This window comes from Magnolia sinica, chromosome 10 (genome assembly GCF_029962835.1).
Source record: "Magnolia sinica isolate HGM2019 chromosome 10, MsV1, whole genome shotgun sequence".
Classification (NCBI taxonomy): Eukaryota; Viridiplantae; Streptophyta; class Magnoliopsida; order Magnoliales; family Magnoliaceae; genus Magnolia; species Magnolia sinica.
The window spans coordinates 7,097,185-7,118,850 of NC_080582.1; the positions used below are offsets into that span (position 1 = coordinate 7,097,185).

Consider the following 21,666-nt stretch of genomic DNA (forward strand, 5'->3'; position numbering starts at 1 on the left):
ATTGACTGCTGACTGTGACCCCATCCCCTCTTTGTCGACCGTTGACTTCATCTCTAAGGGAGACTCGCTTTTTTCTCAAACTCGAATCCATCTAGGCAGATGGTAGAGCAAACTCTCCACAGCACACATGGATGGATAATTTGTCAATCAGGACCGTTCATCTTGTATGCCCTACTTTGGATAGAAAATGGTTTAAAACCCACATGGATTGGATGGTTCTAGCCATCCGACCGGTTGCTCTTCAAGGCGACTGTAGAAACAAAAATGGTGCCTCACGGTATATTTTCAGCATTTTTTGACCTCTAGGTGTGAATTTTGACAGATGAGCCATCCATGATAGGGCCTTGAAAATGGATGGCCAAGATTGATATATACACCACCTTCTCAAGAGATCTTAGGATGGCACTACCATGTCACGGTTGCACTGTCTGTATTGTGTCACCTCTTCTATATCTTAACGGCCTTTTGAGAGATGTACATTCACCTCATCCTTCAGAAAGGACACAAAATGGCATGATGGAGTCACGATAAGAGTAGTTGCTGCCAAAGCGTCACAGCCAACCATTAGTATGAATGCGGTATGGTGTGTATGGCCCGTTCGTAGAGCCTTATCATGAATGAACGGCGTGGATAATCATATACATATGCTACATTTATAAACTTCGGCGGACGTAAGCTTAGCATGCATGCACATAAACTTTGGACCATCCAAGTTGTGGGTCCCATTGTGGATGCTGACGGAGAATTGCCTGAGAATAGCTGCCTTTGGAGGATCATAACTGCCTGGCTGTGGATTGCTTGCCGTTTCAATATTGGATGATCAGGAACTGGACTGTCAGGATCCTCCCACCAGTGATTTTCGGGCCATGATCCGGATGTAGTCACAGTGTGCCCAGCCACAAAAGTGAGATGAATCCTAACCGTCCATCTGATGGGGCTACTCTATGATGTATACCGGTTCGTGGACACTTTTGTGTCTAAGATGTAACGGAGGAGGCCCGATTGGAGGCAGAAGTGATCAGGACTGTCAGAATCCTAAAACAGGCATATCCAGGAATGTGTTATTCACTATATTCAACTCTTACTATAGGAATCATGACTGTCTATAAATAAGAAAGTTTACTATTTACAGTAAGTCACATTTTTTAGAGAGTTTTACTTGCAGTTTGATTCCGAAACTTCTGGTGGGTTTGGGATCACTATTTAAAGGATTGTAAATTCATTTTTATCACCAATCTATCTATTTTTGAATTTATTAGAATTTATTTCTATTTTTTTTGCTTATGATTCTCATCACTTCCATCCCTGCATCAATCTGCCCCTCCGGCCCTTCCGGTGAGGAATTGCCTGATTTCTAGGACGTTCAAGGTAAAGCCCACTAACTTAGAGCTTGTGACCCGAAACGACTAATCAGGATGAGTCAGAGTGGGAATCAAATTTTAAGTGAAAACAACATGCGGGGACCCTTGTTTGGTGATTAGAATCATCAAAACTGATGGGCCCCACTAACGGATGGTGGAGACTTTTGAAATATTCCAGATATGATGATCTTATCAACCCACTAGGCTGCCTTTCAATCTATATCATTTTTTGAATTTTTATCCTTAATGCCTAGTTATAGGCCACTTATCAAGGGTTAAAATCACGCAAGATTTTTGTAGAATCCTCGATCCACGGCAGGTGCCATCAGCTCAACCGTTGGATCAGTTCACTATGGGCCCCATTTGCTCAAACTGGAGCATCAGGATATATTCAGTCAGTACTGATGCATCAGTTCTCTTTATTCATTTTACTTTGAATTCCATGTACTATCTACGCTTTCCAAAACACAGCCTACTTCATATTTCTCTTTTTCCGCATGAGGCAAAACAGCCGACATGCGTCCGGCTTTTGCAGAATTGGCCACTAATTGAGCTGGATGTGGGTCCCAAATTACGACTTGGGACATCATACTATGGGCCCCGCCGCGGATCAACAGTCTAAAAACGTAGGGCCTAGACTAAAACACTGGGCTAGGGTGACAAAATAGCTACGGTACATGATAGTTTTAATACTTGCTGGCTTGACGTAATTAAGTCTTCAACTCATCAATTATTCTATTATCTTTGCATACAAAAAGCATATCATCGACGTATAAAATCAAGATAATAAAATTTTCATCATAAAAAAACTTGAAATATATGCAATGGTCATAATCACTTCTTTTATATTCAAGATTTAAATATAATCAAAGTCAAACTTTTTATCTCATTGCCTTAATTTTTTGCTTGAGGTCATATAATGATTTATTCAACTTGCATATGAGATTCTCCTTGCCCTTCATAAAAAACCCTTCTGGTTGTCATATGTAGACTTTTTCCTCAAGATCTCTATGTAAAAAAACCATTGCTACATCCATTTACTCAAATTTCTGGTCTAGCAAAGCTACAAGTGGAAGAACAAACCAAATCGAAATAAGTTTCACAACCGGTGCAAAGCTCTTAGCAACTATCCTTGCTTTATATCTCTCAATTTTACGTCTTGCACTCTCCTTGATTTTATAGACTCACTTGCAACCAAACTCCTTATGACCATTTGGTAATTCCACCAAAATCCATGTTTTATAAAATCAATACATTCCTTTTGTGCAAAGCCCTTGGCAACTATCCTTGCCTTATATCTCTCAATTTTACCTCTTGCACTCTCCTTGATTTTATAGACTCACTTGCAATCAAACTCCTTATGACCATTTGGTAATTCCACCAAAATTCATGTTTTATTTTTTCCCAAGTACAAACATTTCTTCCTTTATGGCCTTCTTCTAATTTTCCGAATCTTCACCTTACATACCTTCCACAAAAGCGCTTAGTTCTTGATCTTTGGTGACTAGAGCCCTTAATGACATAGGATCCACATAATCTTTGAAATACGTCAGTTGACGGATTCCACGACGTGGACGATCCATCGTAGGTTGTGCCTCATCTTCAAAATCTTCTATGTTTTCTTCAATTCCTTGAGTTTCATCTTCATCGTCTGCTTGATTGATGGGATTTATAATATTTGAAACCAAATATTCTGATGCATCTTTAAAACATTGAACATTATTTTATCGTAGAGCTTCTTTTTTCTCATTTTGACATTTTGAACCTTGCAAAAGCACATGAGACTCATTAAATTGAACATCCTAACTAAAAATAGTTTTCTTAGCTATCAGATCCCACAAATAATTAGTATTTTACTCATTTGTATAACCAATATAAAAACATTTTTTTGGATTTAGGTTTCAATTCGTTTCTTTGATAAGGATGAATTAAAGTAAATGCATCATAACTAAATATTTTCAATTCAGAATAATCTCAAGGAGTTCCAGACCATACCTCTATAGGTGTTTTCTCCTCTAGAGCCATAGGTGGTGATCGGTTGATGAAATTAATAGCAAGTCGTTGGTACAACTTCCTTCCACATTTCTTCCTCAAGCCCCACATTGTCAAACATGCTTCTAGCATGTTCCATTAGTGTACGACTCATTCTTTCAACCACATCATTTTATTAAGGAGTGTAGACAACTGTAAAGTGTTGCTTGATTCCTTCATTCTTGTAAAACTTGAGGAATTCATCGAAAGTAAATTACTTTCCATTATCCGTCCTAAGAGTTTTAATGTGGCACCATGTTTTAACTCTCTACCTCGGCCTTAAAATGCTTGAAAGCCATGAACACATCACTCTTGAAACTTAATGTTGTTTTCACTTATATTTTTCTTGAGAAATCATCAATGAATGAGATGGAGTACATATATATAGCACCACCATATGAAGCAGTTAGTGAAGGCCCCCACACATCTTTGTATGTAATAAACTACACATTTGCTTGTGTGACTACCTTTTGAAAGCTTTCGCCTTATTTCCCATAGAGATAATGTTCACAAAATTTCTTTTTACCAAACTTCATCATCGGTAATAAATTTCTTTTCACCAAAACTTCCATACCTCTCTCACTCAAGTGACCCAACTTCCTATGCCATAACTGCAATGGAAGTTCATCATTCTCAACAACCGCATTTGTCATGTATATCCTAGCAACTTGTACAAAATTTCAACCCGAATACCTTTCATAACGACGCATGCTTTCTCAAAAACTTTGAGTACTCCCGATTGCCCTGTAAATTTACAACCATCCGAATTTAATTCAAAGAGGTAGATCAGGCTTCTTTTCAATCATGGTACATGCCTCATTTCAAGTATGATAGGCGTTCCATTAAACATCTTCAATACAATCGAACCAACCCCGATCATTTTGCTAGTTGACTCGTTTTCCATCAATACAATACTACCCTCATGTGATTTATACGTGATAAACCACAATTGATGAGAACACATGTGATGATTGACTCCACTATCAAGTATCCAATTTTGATTAAAAAAATAAATAAACCAAGTCAAAACTCATCATCAACACCTCATTTTCAATCGACGCCAATGTTGACACTTATACTCGATTGGCTTCATTCTTAGATTCGGAGAATTGCTTGTTATTGTTTGAATTAGATTCCTTTGAATTATTCTTTTTTCCTTTCAAACAATCTTTCCTCAAATAACCAGTTGTAATATACTACCAATTTCGAGGGGTAATTTTTTTCCTTTTGATTATTTAATCATAACTGATCATCAAATGGGTCATTTTAACTATTTAAACCAATATATGTGACAATATGTCCATTGGATCACCAATCCAAAGCATGAATCATTAATCCAAACCATTTAAATTAAATAGTAACTGATTAATTTTTAAATCTACCATTAAAATTATCATTTGACAAATGTATCATCAAAATCTTGAGAATTTCTTATCAGACTACTTGATTTTTTTATAGACCACTGTTTAACATGTTCTTTGACACAATATCAACAATCCCATATAAATTTTTTGACTTGAACAAGGATAAAAAAACTGAGATCTAAGGCCAAGAATTCTTGAACCATTAATTTTAGTATATTTTGTAGACTATGGCAAAGTATATTAGCTTCTTATTTCATGACTCTAGTAGATCTTCAAGATGATGATTTTAAATTATTTAGCACATGTAAAATTATAAAAATTATCCATATATATTATAGTCATACATTTGAGCATTGCCCATAGTATTATACACTTCTTTTTTTAACCTTAAAATTACTTTTTCCCATAATCTTTGTAATAAAAACTTAATTTTGATATAATGGTTGGATATACAAACTTTTAGTATGGTCCACATGATTGTGGCATGTACATATTCGATTAATATACCTTACTTCAAATGAACGCATCTGTACAATAATTGGTGCATCGCTGCTTCTACGAACACTTGTGATTTCTCTACAATTAACCATGGTAATTTTGATTAAGAAAACATTTTTACAAGAGGGTATAAGGTATAAATAATTTAATAATGCAATTAGATCAAAGAGACTGTACTTGTGGGATCCACATCTCCATTGCACGTATGCACATATCGTTTGTACCCTCATCCACTCTAAAATCTTTCTCCATTACTTCACACCCTTAATATGAGAGTTACATGTGTACCATTAATTTTCATGTGTTTACATGTATTTACCATTAATTTTCATGTAGTTACATATATTTTCACATATGCTCCTTTATATAAGGCATGCCAAACTACTTCTCGTGAGCACTCACAAAGAGAGAGATAGAGAGAGGGAGGGAGAAAAAGATTAAAATGGAAGTTTTGTGAGCTTACCTTATCATCTAAACTGTTTATCAAGTGAGTGCTCTAATATTATATCTCTTAAATATTTTAGATAAAATCTAAATGGACCCATTGAGTGTAAAAATAAGATGAGCCATAGACTAACCATGAGGTCATCATGTGTGGGCCTCACACGTTGTCACGCAAGCAACAACATGGTACCCCACACATTACCTCACGTGGACAAATGCATGGGCCCCATGTGTAGTCATAATGAATGGTAAGGGTGAGCCCTACTCTTCTATAAGATTTTATAAATGTGAATTTTTTTCATCTAGATTTGAATTGTTGTTTATTAAGTTATTTATTTATTTATTTAAATATAATTGAATTGTTGGTTGCATGGTCTTATCATTAAAATTATGGTGGGCCAACATAAAAGAAAATTAACATCTCTTCAAAAGTGAACCCTGCCAAAAGATCATGTTTATCATATTAAATCATTTGTATTTCCAATATCTTATGTTGTGTTATAATCTTGTAAGTGAAAAATCCGTTATAAATGTTTAGTGTGAAAGTGGGCCTCACATAAAATTAATCGTACATTTAGAAATCTTATTCATTAAATGTAAATATGGATTGAAGACCTTATAAATCTATATCCATGTTGTTAAAATCAGAGGAATGATCGTAATAATGATTTTGAACATTAAATAAACGATCGGGTCTAATCCAACCGTTGATCAAATGTTTAATAAACCAATTAAGAGATTAGATTTAAGAAAATTAAAAATCTACTTGCTCTAATGTTAGATCGGATCATCTGATAAAAGATCAATCGAGACTATTGGACCAAAATCGTGGAAAATAAGTATGTAAATGGTCAGATTTGGTGGATCTAAACATCCAATTGTCTTTATGGTAGATCTTGATCATAAGTCAAACTTAACAAAGATTAATAACTACGATCTATAGTTAGAAATATTGTAAATGTACTATTTATGACTCATATCTAAAAAATTAGGGACTTGATTGATCAATTTAATGGACAAATATAACAATTTTAGGATCTTACTTTTTTTTTTTGTAAGTGTTTTAAGAAAATAAACATTAAGTAAGAAAGAAATTAACTTGATGCTAGTATTGTAAATACGACTAAAAAAAAAAAACTTTTTATGAATTGTAAACCCGAGTGCAGTCATTAGATCCATGAGGAAATCATCAAAAAATCAAGATATTTGAATAATGAATGAATATTAAGGGTAAGTAGTCACTATCAAGGATGAATTTTTCTGCATATATTGCATGACATTACATGCTTACTTTTACTTAACTTTTATAATATGTTGATATCTGTTTAAGTATACAATTGTCTTGTATTTAATGTGTCATTATGAAAACACTAGATGACTCGGAGATCGAGTTATCCCTTAAATTCTCGGGTAGAGTTCTCAATGGAACCCGAGTTAGTACCAATAAGGCCTCTTCCTTAGACTATGGTCAAGGCTAGGGATGGAGTTTGACCATCTATAGAGTGGGCCGCTCATTACCAAACTATATAGTTATACACGGTACGTGAGATACCTCAAGACAACATTAGCGTAAGATGTGAGTAAACTCCTACACGTGTTGGGCTCGAATGGAGGTTGGACACTATGTGCAACTATGACCTTGGTTGTTCACTAAAGAAGCTAATTTTTTGGTAATGTGTCATATTAAGATTCTTGTATATGCACTTGTATCATACCTATGTTGTGAATCATGCATACAACTACTTGATGGGCTGTTAGCTTATTCAATTGATTGGAAAACCATCTAGGATAGGGAAATAAACTGGAGTCTCCGCATAAGGAGTGGTGACTTTGAGAGGCGTGCTTTTAGAGATTTGCTATGAGAATAAATAATTTTTCATTTTATATTTATTTCTTTTAAATAATGATATATGAACTTGTGCTGGATATTAACTAATAGATAATTGATACTTTTGACTTGATGCATGATGATTAATTGAGTTTACTATTTATGATTATTATTATGGTTATGTGTATAATATTATCTCATCCCCATCAAGTCATACCCTCAACTCGATGACTGAGTCAAGCGAACTCGAGTTTTAAGAGCTGGGGTGTGACACCAGTCTTACCACATACCCAACAAGCACCTTTGTCACCCATTGATGTTGATCGACTGTGAGACTTGCTTCTTAAAGAATTCTTTGGTTTGCTACAACGGTCAATTGGCCTTCCTCTTATCACGAGAGCCTCCACTTCCGAACTACTTGAACTCCCAAAGATGTATTTTTTTGAAATTCATCGGTAAGCAATGCACTACAAACCGTATCCCAACCGAGTGAATCTTCCTTGGTGCAATTCAATGATGTAACTAAATTGTTATAAGGCTCTGATAACATACATAACAATGCCATCCCCTTGTATTCCTCTTATATTCTCACGCTTATGCTTTCGAGCTGACATATGATATTGTTAAATGTATTTAGATGGTTTGAAATTTTTCTATCATTCTTTATTCTTAAGGCATATAATTTTCTCTTTTAGAAAGTAGATCTGGTTTGTAAGGGATTTTGTTTGATACAAGTTTTTTAGCTTCTCCCATAAACCCATCGTGATCTTCTCGCCAATTATATTGAATAAAACATTATCTACCAAACACAAGTACATAGTAGACAATGCCTTAAGATCAATCTCATCCCAACCATTATCGATCATAGATTCCAGTTTATTTTCCTTACCGGGCAATGCCTTGTATTACCCCCGTTGAACCAACAAATCTTGAACTTTTAGTTTTCAAAGCTCAAAATTATTTTGCCTTTCAAATTTCTCCACCTCAAATCTACTACTAGCCATCTCTTCCAATTTATTACACAAAACCAAAATCTCTTATATCACTTGAAGCGGTTAAAACCACCACTGACCACTTGATGCGATTAAACCACCGCCCAAGCAGCAAGCCACCAAAATCAAACAACCATTTGAGTCTAATGGCACATGGAATACGCGAGGATCATATGCAATAAATAGAAAGAAAATAATGAAGAAAAACTCAAAACCAACCATACAAGAACACACAATATACATGGTTCATCACTTGGGCTATATCCACATGTAATCCAACAAAGAAAATATACTATGATAAGGAGAGATTACAATAAAAATAAAGAATAGTGTATCTTTGTCAAGAATACAACAAGACCCCATTAATTTGAAGCTTAAAAAGACAAACCCTTTACAATTAAAATGCTAACAATGGATTTTCTCACCTTTGATACCTTGAGAAGAAAACCTTGGAGTACCTCTTGAAATACCTTGGACACTTGAATCAAGAATTCAAGAAGAAAACTCTCCTCTTAAACTCTCTTGTAGAAGAAACCCTCACCGGCCCCCAATACAAGTTACTCTAAAAGCCATTTTTAACGAGAAAAATATCAAAAATATCCCTCTAGAGTTCCACTAATGATTGAACCTTGTTAGCATGTGAAACATGGATAGGGAATGAACCCTCAGGGGACGTTTGACGCGTGGTATTAGACGGAATTAGGTGGGATTGAATTGCAAAAGTCATTTTTTGAAACCTAGCCCTTGTTTGGTAACATTCTTTATTGATGTTGGTTAAAAGCTTTGGAAGCTATGCTAGATAAAAATTTGAATGGAGGGGATTCTCCCAATCCCCACGTAATTTATGACTGTGGGATGGAATTCCTTGATAAATTTGAGCTGGAGAAATTATCGGGAGGGATTGTGGAATCGTGTATTGGCGTCACCAATTTCCGTGGGCCCTATCATGATATATGTATTATATCCACACCATCCATCCAATTTTCGAGATCACATTAGGTCATGAGCCAAAATTTGAGACAGATCCAAATCTCAAGTGGACCACATCATAGAAATTAGTGGGAACCATGATTCCCAACCTTGAAACCTTCCTAGGGTCCATCATGATGTTTATTTGTCAAGCTGTTCATGATGTCACAAGGACCTAGATGAAGGGAGAAAACAAATATGAAATTGATCCAAAACTTCCGTGGCCATACAAATGTTTCAAAAGTGGCCATTGAATCCTCACTCTTCCCTCTCATGTGGCACACTTGACTTTTTTATCCAATTAATTTTTGGTCTCTTATCTTAAAATGAGCTCTCAAAATGAATGAACGGAGTGGATTTCTCACAAACAACATGGTGAGCCCCAACTAGCAACCCTAAGCACTAACTTCCGGTGGAGCCTTATGTAAAAATCCAGGCCCGGCATCTTCATTGTAATCGACCACGACTCCTTCGTACCGTTTCCAAACACAGTATCCTCATTCATCAAAGATATATACATGGAGACTTTTTACATTCCAAGTATGGAATGGAACACTATCAAACCAATTGAATCCCTCGACAATACCTGATATCCCATAATAATTACTTTCAAATAATATTATCCCACTTAATCCTACCTAATTTGTGCGCCAAATACATGCTAAATGATTTTGGTGTCACAATTTTAGCAACAGTACGTTTCTAACCACAATTTTGTCGCCATTAAAAAGTTAAAATCCAGGGTTGGGCATTTTATTGGGCTATGGTGTGCTTATGGTGCGGTACTTGATTTTGGATGGCTGGATTGAGCTACATGCATGCCATGTGTACCATGGCTGTGTGCATGCATTTGAATTATGGTACATTTTCATGATGAATTGAGGAGCTTTTGGACCTGAAATACTTTTTGCTTTTGACTGCGTTAGTGTTGAGAAATGCCAAAAGCAATAATATCACCGGAGGCTCGGGAGCCTTTGTTACAAACCCCAGTTTCCACCAAAAACATGGAACCATATGCATGCAGTACTAGAATCATGATCAATTACTGTAGACACTCGTACTATTGGCGAAATCCAGATCAGTCCATCTGGCAGGCCCTCGCGGATTGTCGTACACTGATGAGACAATCGTAGCCATCTGACCTGTAGCCTTTGAACCAACGGTAGTGATGAAAGGTGAACTATGATCTTCCTACTTCAGTGTTTCAACATAGATCCCAGCACACGGACGGCTTATATTGGTTAAGTCCTTGTTCAGAGGTTTGTCGTACCGAACCAAAATGAATTGAAGGCCTGAGCTTTGGAGTCAGAAGGACTTTTCTAAGATACCTTAACACGTGGACAAGTGATGCGTCGGGCATGTGCTGGGTGAAAAAGCTGTATGTGCGTGTAACCAACGCTACTGAAAAAGGTGACAAGGGTACTTGAAATGGTCCCCAACGTAAAGTTCTGCCGGTTGGGGAGCGGATTAGGTGTTACCCTCACCGTGGGGCCCACCTTGATGATGTGTTTTATATCCATGCCGTCCATCCATTTTTCCAGATCATTTTAAGATGTTTTCATAAACATGAAACATATCCAAATCTCAGGTGGACCACGCCATTGGAAACAGTGGTGATTGAATGCACACCATTCAAAATTTCTAGGGCCATCATAAGCAAATTCATAATTTTTATTTTCCATCCAATCCGTTGATAAGATCAATGAGACCTGAATGAAGTGAAAACACAAAGATTAGCTTGATTTAGAACTTTCGTGACATACAAAAAGTTTTTAATGGTTATTCACCACTTTTCACTGTGGTGTGGCTGACACCTAATCCGCTCCCATGGGGGAAGCTTTTTGGGGCCGACGGAGATGTCAGTGAAAAATCTACTCCGTCTCAGAACGAGAGACTACCCAAAAAAGGAGCCGGATTCAAAGCTAAGGTGTGCCACTCGGCAACAAACAGTAAAGATTCAACGCCCACCATTGAAACCTTCGTAGGGCCACAAAAGTTTTGAATCACGCTAGTATTTATGATTTCAGTTCATCTGAGAATAACATTATCAATGGTTTGGAAGACATAAAATCATTACTGTGGGCTCCGGGAGGATTTCAACGGTGAGTATTTCCATTCTCACATTTTCCCTTCGTGTGGCCCGCGTGAGTTTTGGATATGCATCATTTTCAGGTAACTATCATATTATGAGCTTCCTAAACTAATGAACGGAATAGATTTTTCAAAGACATTACGGTGGGCCCTACGTAGCTTACGCCATCAGGAACTTTGGCACTGGTAATTATCCGTGAAAAAGTAAAGACTCCGTATGAACTGGCTCTTTTCTTCTTTTTCTTTTTGGTGGTGGAATCCAATCCTTAAGTACGTCTTTGATTTATCTCTTTTCTTTTTCTTCTTTAGTGGGTAAGCGTTAGAAATCAGGCTGATCCACTCATCTGACATGCCACACCGTAGAAATCAAAGGAAGGCCAGCTGTCAGACTCAGCTTACAGGTGTGGCCCACCTCTTGGGCAAATCTGCTGGATTTGAGAGACAGGTGATATTCATGGTGGACCCCAATATTTAAATGGACTGGATTTAATACACAAGTGACATTTTAATCAGAAAATGGCAAATGGAGATCTTCCCTAACCATAATTTAAATGGGAAAGATGGGTCGCATGCTAAGTTAGCATGCGACTTACTGCATGTGATCAATTCTCCTTCTTTGTCAGCATTCTGTACAATTTTGGGTCACCAACTATGAATATTCTCCCTGATTTGAACGGTTTGGATTGAGTTACATAGATGGCATGTAAAAGGTGGATGCATGCATGTGTATGATTGATCATATTATACAGAGTACCAAACAAGTCCTTTTATATAGTCTTCTCCATGAATGTTAAGAAAGGTTACTGCAATTAATGGGAACAGGCAAAGGGAGGAAAGAGAGCGGAGAGAAATGGATACAGCACTACTGCAGCTCTCACAAGATACTACTAGTAGGAGAGGGAGATTTCTCTTTCTCTGCCTCTCTTGCAAAGGCCTTTGGTTCAGCTACTAACATGGTGGCAACTTCACATGATTCAAAAGGTACACATGCATCTACACACATATATACACGTGATTGGAAATCTTTGTATTAAATCTGTAGTCTTATAGCAACATATCACTAGCACACCTTAGTTCACCACCATTTATTTTGAATAATGGTTGCATGATATTCTTGACCGTCCAAGTCGTGTTCTCCACGCTCGATGGAACTTAGCTGAAAGAGATCACTGATTGGACGGTCTGAACATTTTGATATTGCCAGTTGAATCTGGACCATTAATTTTGTTGTGTTTTAACCTTTCATTCCATGGTGAACAAATGGAGTCCGTAGGATGTAGTATGTTAATGGGCCCACGATTTGGGTAGGCTAGGTTTCTTCACTTGATGATGGATGAGTCACCACCATCTTAAAAATGTTTGTGAACAATTACCACAGTTTTGTGTTTTCTTTCTTTGTACTCCTGCTGTCGCTCTACGAAAATGCAATTTTTTTGTACACCTCATTTTCTATATATATATATATATATATATATATATATATATATGACTAATAAATAATAATATAATAGTGGTATTAGAGCGTTCAGGTTTGTTAAACGAAGTGGGATCCGTTCTAAATTATGAGAGTTCCCAAAATAAACCGATAGGGATTCTGTGGGCAACCATCAAACATGTGAAACGTAAAACATTAAGGAGCCTTGGGATGTATGGGTGCCACCTGATTATTGAATGTGTTAACATGGTCTGAACCACATCACGAAACACTAATGGATGGGATGATTGAAAAGTCTCGGGACCAAAGTATTGATTATGAAACTTTCACAAGCCGGTTGGAAATTTATTTAAGAAATTGAGTGTTAGTTAAGAAATCATATGAGATCCGGGTTTGCTTAATTTTTGAGAATAGCCCAATGGAATGTGCATATGATTGATGGAGTTATATTGTTCGACTACTGGCATGCACGGTGGGAGCTCAACAGTGACAACAAGTGGACGGACATGTGAGGTAGCGGCCTTATTATTTATATATTAATATAAATTGGTCTAACCTTACACCACCATGAAGTTGGGGACCGATTTAAAATCAAGAGGTTAGTGGAACAACACTGGAGTCCTTGGACACTGGATGGACAGTGGATATAACAGGATGCTAGATTGATGTATTGATGTGCATGTCATGAACCAACAACCAATCCTAAAGAAGATGAAGTTCGACCGTATTGTATACAACTTTCCACACGCAGGCCATGACCCTTTGCTCCACGAACGGAATTGGTAGATGCTGATTATTCAAATCAGTTGTTCATCAAATGACAGTTCTAATGAGCTAATGAAAAACAATCTAATCTTTGAAAAATAGAGGTTAGGAGTCAATCAAGAGAGAGAAGGGAAAAGAAGATGACTGAAACTGACCTACCACTGCAAGTTACCATTTAAAAATAAGATTAGTGGAACAATCCTAGCCCTTGATTGGTGGACATTTGATGCAGGGATGGATGGGATGAGGTCAATCACCATCTTCCTCAAGGGGATAACTACTCCGAATCCACGGAGCTTCCCTTACAGAGAATCCTCGAATCCATGAGGAAAAATAGAAACTAGAAATAAATTCAAAAATAAATTGATTCATAATAAAAACAATTTTACAATCTTTTGAATAGTGATACCAAACTTAAGAATAAGTTTCAAAATCAAACTCCAACTCAAACTCCCTAAAATTCATGAATTAATATAATAGTAAACTTACTATTTATAGACAATCATAATTCATAGTAGACTTCATGATTTTCACCAAAAATATTAAGTGTCCTATTTAGCCTGACCATGTTATTCTCCTAAATTTTCTAAGCCCTTTTCATATAGGACACCACTCCTAAAGCTCAAGGGATCAAAAGTTATGATCAAACTAGAATCGATTCAATAGTTGGGTAAGAGAAGCTACTTTCTCTTACCCAAAATCATATATCATATGTGAATAGGGCTATACATCGGGGTGGGCCAATCTTGGCTTGGTTTGTTTGTGCTCTCCTCGAGTTCGAGCTCGGCCTTGAGCTTACCACTGGAGTTTGGCTTGTTTTCCAAATCTTTTGAGTCGAGCTCGGCCTTGAGCTTACCAATGGAGTTTGGCTTGTTTTCCAAATCTTTTGAGTCGAGCTCGGCCCTGAGCTTACCATTGGAGTTTGGCTTGTTTTCCAAATCTTTTGAGTCGAGCTCGAGGTGAGATAGTGGATTGAGTCAAGGTGAGCTTACCTCGAGTCGAGTTGAGCTTGCTCCTACCTCAACTCAGCCACCCGACCTAACTGACCCAACCCCCAAATCCAATATTCAATTAATAATTAATAATTAAAAATATATATATATATATAATATTAAATAGAGCCATAGAGGGTACCTTGTTGTTAGTGCTGAGAGAGAGAGAGAGAGAGAGAGAGAGAGAGAGAGAGAGAGAGAGAGAGAGAGCTCGGCCTGAGCACACACACACACTCACAGATATGCTTACTTACACACCCCCTCAAGTTGGAGCAAGAATATCAAGAGCCAAGCTTAAGTGAGTGGCCAAGTGGGAGAGAGAGAGAGAGAGAGAGAGAGAGAGAGAGAGAGAGAGAGAGAGAGAGAGAGAGAGAGAGAGAGAGTTAGGTAAGGAAGGAAAAGGGTAAGAAAGGGACGCATGGGCAGGATAGGGATTAAGTTTTATTTTTAATTTTAATTTTTAAATATAAAAAAAAAAAAAAACTGAAACTGCATTGATGTGAGAAAATTTACAACGCAATGCTATTTTGGGCAGGAAGCAGGGCCCATGGCCTGTCCCACGTATCATATCCTACACTATGGAGGACTAAATACATTCCGGATCGAACCTATACCAGCTTTATCCATCAGGAAGCGGCCCCTAACCAGTCGAGGAAGGGCAAGGACGTCGATGAAAAACCTGTCAGGCTGGCCCTTCCTGCCCACATTAGCTAAACCATCCGCCATCCCATTCGCTTCTTTGGGGATATGGGAGACACGAAAGGAGCCCCTCGCATTAAGGATCTTAATCCTTTGAATCCAATACTTCCATTTCCAGGCGCAAGATGACTTCCCCAAAATACAATCCACCACCCACCTAGAGTCAAATTCAATGAGAACATTCCCCACATCCTGTGACAAACAGAACTTCATACTGTCATAAATAGCCCGTAGCTCTACCCCGTTATTGGACGAAATCTCATAACCACTGACAAAGGCAAAAATCAAATTACCGTTGTGGTCCCTGCAGATGCCCCCACCACCGGCGGGCCCAGGGTTAGAAAAAGCTGAGCCGTTAATGTTTAACTTACAGCTACCCTCTCTCGGCCTGCTCCAATTTACAATACAAAAACTTTAGGGGTGACGGCCCTGACGGATCTAACGATGGGCAACAGGAAGGGGGGAGGCTTCCGCTTGATAGAAGGAAGACTGAATGAGTGGGAAACACGATTCCATCCACCATTTGAACTTGACGAGCACATTGAACTGAAACGCCTTGACCGTCAAATCTAGCTTCATTCCTGGCCTTCCAAACTTCCTACAACAGGAAGGAAGGAGCTAGCCGGAGACCGATTGGGGTGAATCTGAAAGGAAGAGCCCATTGCCACCACCAGACGAGCCGACCTCAGACCATAAGACGAGCAGGCAAGGACACCTTGAAGAAAACAGCCAGCTTGTTCCACAAATTGACTGCCAGATTCCCTGTAAAAAATAGGTGGGACAGTGATTCCATAGCTGGGGAGGACGAGCTGAGCTCGAGCTTCGAGCAGGTTCGAGTCGAGTTGAGTCAAGGTCCACAATGTTTGAACTTAGCTTGTTTTCAAAACGAGCTGGGTCATATGAAGCTTAGCTTATCTTGAAATGTCGTTAGAGCCGAGTCGAGTCGAGTGGAGCTAGATCCAGCAAGCGACCTTTTCAAAGTAGCTTGCTCATGTACAGCCCTACATGTGAATAACTCATTTCAGTGAGATATGCCTATTTTAAGGTTATATCATACTGATCACTTCCGCCTTCACCCGCCCTACATGAACATTTGTTCCTTGAAAGAGGCCGGATCTACTCCATGTGCATGTAGGTATGCAATCTGTAGGTCCTATATTGGTGCGTGTATACAATCCAATCTGTTCACCATGTACGTCTAACAATGTTTTCCTTCATGGCTAAAATTCATTCCAATCCAACTCTCAGGTGGGCTACCCCACAGGGGACAACTCCCTGACCCTTCTTTACTCATTGAATGGGCATTTCTGTTATTTTATCAAAAAACGCAAGGTACTCTAACAAAAATCCAGCTTTGTGATCACACGTACGCACATTGTAGTTCCCGCCCAACTTTTTTTTTTTTTTTTTTTCCTGGTTACTAATTTCCATCGGAAGTTAGGTGGGGCCAGCATGATGTTTGTTTGAAATCCACCCCGTCCATCCGTTTCCCATGTCATCATAGGACATGGAACAAAAAATGAAGCGGATCTAAAATTGAATTGGCCGTACAATTGGAAACAGTGAGATTGAACATACATCCTTGAAGCAATCGTAGACTCAGAAAATTTTTAGATCAAGCTAATATATTTGTATTTCAGTTCAACTCGGTAGTAATGACCTTGTGAATGGTACAGATTTCATTGAAACATCACTGTAGACGCCACCTTTTACCCGGCGTCTTTTCAAAGCTCTCCCAAACTTTCTTTACCCAGAGTAAACCATTATGTACGGACACACTATTTACAGACAAAAATACACTTGCATTCAACACCTATAGCTACAGGTACTAACCGTAGTGATAGACTAAAATGCAAGGTTATTTCCATCTGCAAATAGTGTTCCGTACAGACTGGTTTATTTTGGGAAAGTAATGTTTGGGAGCGTTTAAAGACGCCGGGTAAAAGGTGGCGTCAGTGGTCAATTTCTCAAACAACAATTTCTCTACTCATTACTTGCAGTGGTGCGGTCCACTTGAGTGTTAGATTTGCTTAATTTTCGGTCCGTGTCAAAAATTATCTCGAAAAACCGATAGATATTGTAGATTTATCACAAATATCAAGGTAGGTCGCACAAACGCTTGAAGTGGATCCGGCCTCCGCCCATGTGACGTGACGCAGATTGTTGGACACGGATTTACTTCCTGTGCTGAGATTGTTGGTGGGGCCCGTGATGTTGGAGAGAAATCTACCTCGTCTATCCGTTTACCCACCGTTGAGACCTCCAGCTTGGTGTTCGCATGCCATCCAAACCGTTTATAAGGTCATTACCAATGGGATGAAGTGAAAATACAAAAGACTTATCCTAATGCACAACTTTTGCACCCATAGAAATGTTTCAACCGTGGTAATCTCCACCTTTTCCTCTATAATGGCCCACCTGAGTTTTAAATCCTACTTATTTTCGGTACCATGTCCTAAAATGAGCTCGCAGAACAGACAGACTAAGGTGGATTCCTCACCAACATTATGACGGCCCCCACCTCGCAACCCACGGTAGGAACTTCCTGTGGGAAGGCTTGCCGCAGGAAGTATTTCTCAGGCAGTTTAAGTATAGGATTGCCTACCGGTGCCAGGAGCGGAGTGGCCATTGGGCAGTGCTTAGTGGGCCGCAACTTGATGTATTTCTTTTATCCATGCCGTCCATATATTTTTCCAGGTCATTTCGGGGCCTTAGTCAAAAAATGAGACATATTCAAACCTCAAGTGGACCAAGTTGTTCATCTATTTGTTTTATCCACGCAGTTAACTTCTCTATTTTCTTTATTACGATAGCGTGATCAAGCTGTTACGTGTAGGTGTCATCCAACCTGTCCACCACTTATTGGGCCTGGACTATGATATGCAACTTAATTCATAACTCGGGTGAGCCCTAGAATCTCTCCTAATCCGCTTTTAAAAGGAAAAATCAGGCGGATAAAAAAGTCACATGGGTGAAATGCTAGAGATTCAAGCTGCCTAGATTCTGATATTTGTGTTTTCCCTTCGTCCATGTCTGTGTGTGCTTAAGAACACGTTGGATGATAAATAAATAACAATGTGGGCCATAGAGAGGTTCAATAGTATACATCATTTTTGCACTATTTCATGTAGTGTAGTCTAATTGAGCTTTGGCTGTGATTCAATTTCGGGATCATGCCTGCCCGTCCATCTTTTCTTCCATAACAATTTAGGGCATTAGGCTAAAAAAAGAGGTATATCCATATCATAAGTGGACCACATCATAAGGTCTGCGTCTTTCTTACAAAATGGTCTTAATAGACATTCATCATTTTTTTTTTGTTGGCGTGGTCTCTTTTCTTGGTGTCTAGGCCAAAATGGGTATGATAGACGAGTTTGAAGCTCCTTTACAATTACTATGGGGATTTGATACTGACATTTCTTTTGATGTGAATGAAATCATGGTGTGGATTTGAACTGCCTATCGTTCTTTTATTTTTTTTGTTCTTTTTCTTTTTTGCCTTCATTTTTTCAGGTCCATCAAGTCATTCTTCTATTTTTGCACTGTACTCTTGGAGCTGCTCATTTATTCATGACAAATATGTGCACCAAATGAAAAGCTTGTGGATGATGTGTAATTCATATGTTGGCAACCTTAAAGCTATGATCATTTTTTAAAATTTGTTTCATGCAGAGATCTGTAACTGCCACAAGCAGGAGAACAACCATCTGATTTTCTGATCTCTCCTAATGCAGTTGTTGCGGCATGCCTAACCCGATCCGAGTTCAGGCCTGTCATGGACTAATTCAGACCGAGTCGACCCACTCACAAGTACTGAGTCGGGTCAAGTCAGCACCGAGTATCCACATGTTGAAATCACAACTCAAAACCTAAATTCACTTGCCATAATTGCAGCCTTTCTATCAGCTAGATGGCATCAGATCTGATACTATATATATATATATATATATATATATATATGGGAAAAGGTACTATGCGCTCGACCTCACGAGTTCGTCCCATGAGGTCGAGCTGTGTGGGCCCCACCGTGATGCGTTTCGAACATCTACCCCATCAGTCAGATGCACCATTCCATCGTGGGCCTAGGTCTCAAAAATCAAGTCAATCTGTGACTTGTGTGAGCCACACCACATACAGAAGTGGGGAGGGGCCGTGCACCATTAAAACATTCATAATCATTTTTTGGGCCCACCGAGATGTGGTTTGCAAATCCAGCCCATCCATTATGTGTGTCCCACTTGGATGAGGGTTCAGACCAAGTTTCAACATCATTCAAAACTTAGGTGGGCCCCACCAAGTGCTTTTATATGTTTTAACGATGTCTTCATATGATTTTAGATGGTATGGCCCACCTGAGTTCCATATACGGCTGATTTTTGGGATATCCCATAATTTAGAGGGGACCCATCAAATGCACGGTGTTGATGGTCGACACGCATCATGGTGGGGCCCACACAACTCGACCTCACGGGAGCTTATCGTGAGGTCGAGCGCATAGTACCTTTTCCCTATATATATATATATATATATATATATATATATATATATATATATATATATATATATATATATATATATATATATAAAACTTGAGTTTCGAATCGAGTCAAGTCAGTATCGAGTTGGATTTCAGGTCAAGTCGAGTTACCGAGAGACTCGAACGTGACAAGATTTGAGTTCGGATTGGACGAAGTCAACTTGATTCGGATCGACTCACCCACTCAATTCGGATCGAGTCGGATTTGAACGAGTCGGACGAGTCGAGTTTTCCTAGTGGAGTCGTCCAGTGACCAGCTCTATTTAGGATGATGTTGCCGATGTGATTTTTGGATGTTGGCCCATTGATAGTAATAAGAAGAAGATTAATGGACCCAATGACTTCTATTAACTCATTAAACTAATTTTGATGACTATGGTTTCACTTCATTGGTAAAACAGGCGACACCAGAAACTCCTATCTGGTTTCTTCCAGAGTGCACGTGAGATGCTGACCGACATTGGAGAAGTGCACGTGTCCCACCGGAACGATGACCCTTACAACCGTTGGAAGTTGGAGAAGCTAGCCAAAAGAGTGGGCCTTGTGTTGGAGGAACGTGTGGAATTTAGGAAGTCTGACTATCCAGGCTACCATAATAAAAGGGGTGGTGGAATTAAAAGCAACCAAAAGTTCCCTTTGAATGAGAGCTTCACCTTCAAGTTCTCGTTAAGGGATTGTTCAACCATGCAACAAAGTAGGACATCAACGAGTGGCTGTGATGATATTAGCGAGGCTTTGGCCTACTTAAAGCTAGAACTCATGGCTTACAATGACTCGGTGAGTTTGCTGATCTTTTACTTTTAACTTGGACGGTGAGTGAGTCGATCGACTCAGAACAACTGCATCTCTCCTGTAGTTCGTAAGCCTCTGCAACTGCCAGTGGAAAAATACAGTCCACATCTTTACCATTGGTTTGAGTGGATTTCAGAAAATCATCATGGTGGGCTTGTAAAAAATCAACTATGGATATCTCTCTCACAACTATTTTGTTTGATTTTGGCCGATCAAAATCACAATTCAGCTTGAGTTTCTAATCGTGTGCCTAACGTCAGATTTCACATACACATCACAATGAACCCATAAAAAATTGACGGTGGCCTCTGGTAATTATTTGAAGGGATTTCAGTTCTCCTTATATTAAAAAAAATAATCATGGGACGCACACTTGACCCATTGTGATGTGTAGGTGAAATCTAATCTGACCATTAGATGTGCAATCCCACATTAGGCCTAAGGCCAAAAAATCAGGTTACCTGTGATTCAGATGGACCGCATCAAAGAACATAATTGGGAGAAAGACCTCTACTCTTGATTTTTTTCATGGCCCCCCTGATTGAACATAAGGGTTGACAACCCCAAGTGTAGGGTTGTGATGTAGTAATAACTCAGGAGTTTGAGGTCGAACCACATAAATTTTTGGTGAGAAAACAATTAAAACTAATTATGTTGTTTTGGTTTTTAATCCAACAAAGTAAAAGAGTGTGAATAATTAATAAAAATACTAAGGATTCAAGAGTCCCCAATCAATAGAATTTGAACTTAATTCATCTTCTCAAGTTGATAACTCAACTAGAACGGAATTCTAATCCATTTTAATTGAAAGATATAATAGTAAATTTAATAATAAACATCCAATATAGATTAGAATTATGATAGGTTG

At 38.5% G+C, this 21,666-nt stretch overlaps 1 protein-coding gene across 1 annotated transcript; it reads left to right on the forward strand.

The window, feature by feature from the left end:
* The first annotated feature begins 12,390 nt into the window (after positions 1–12,390).
* LOC131217291 (heavy metal-associated isoprenylated plant protein 41-like) lies at positions 12,391–20,916 on the forward strand. Its single transcript, XM_058212202.1, has 3 exons — positions 12,391–12,559; positions 18,983–19,013; positions 20,408–20,916. Exons 1-3 carry the CDS (start codon positions 12,391–12,393, stop codon positions 20,808–20,810), a joined length of 603 nt encoding a protein of 200 aa, XP_058068185.1. The 3' UTR covers positions 20,811–20,916.
* The last annotated feature ends 750 nt before the right edge of the window (positions 20,917–21,666 follow it).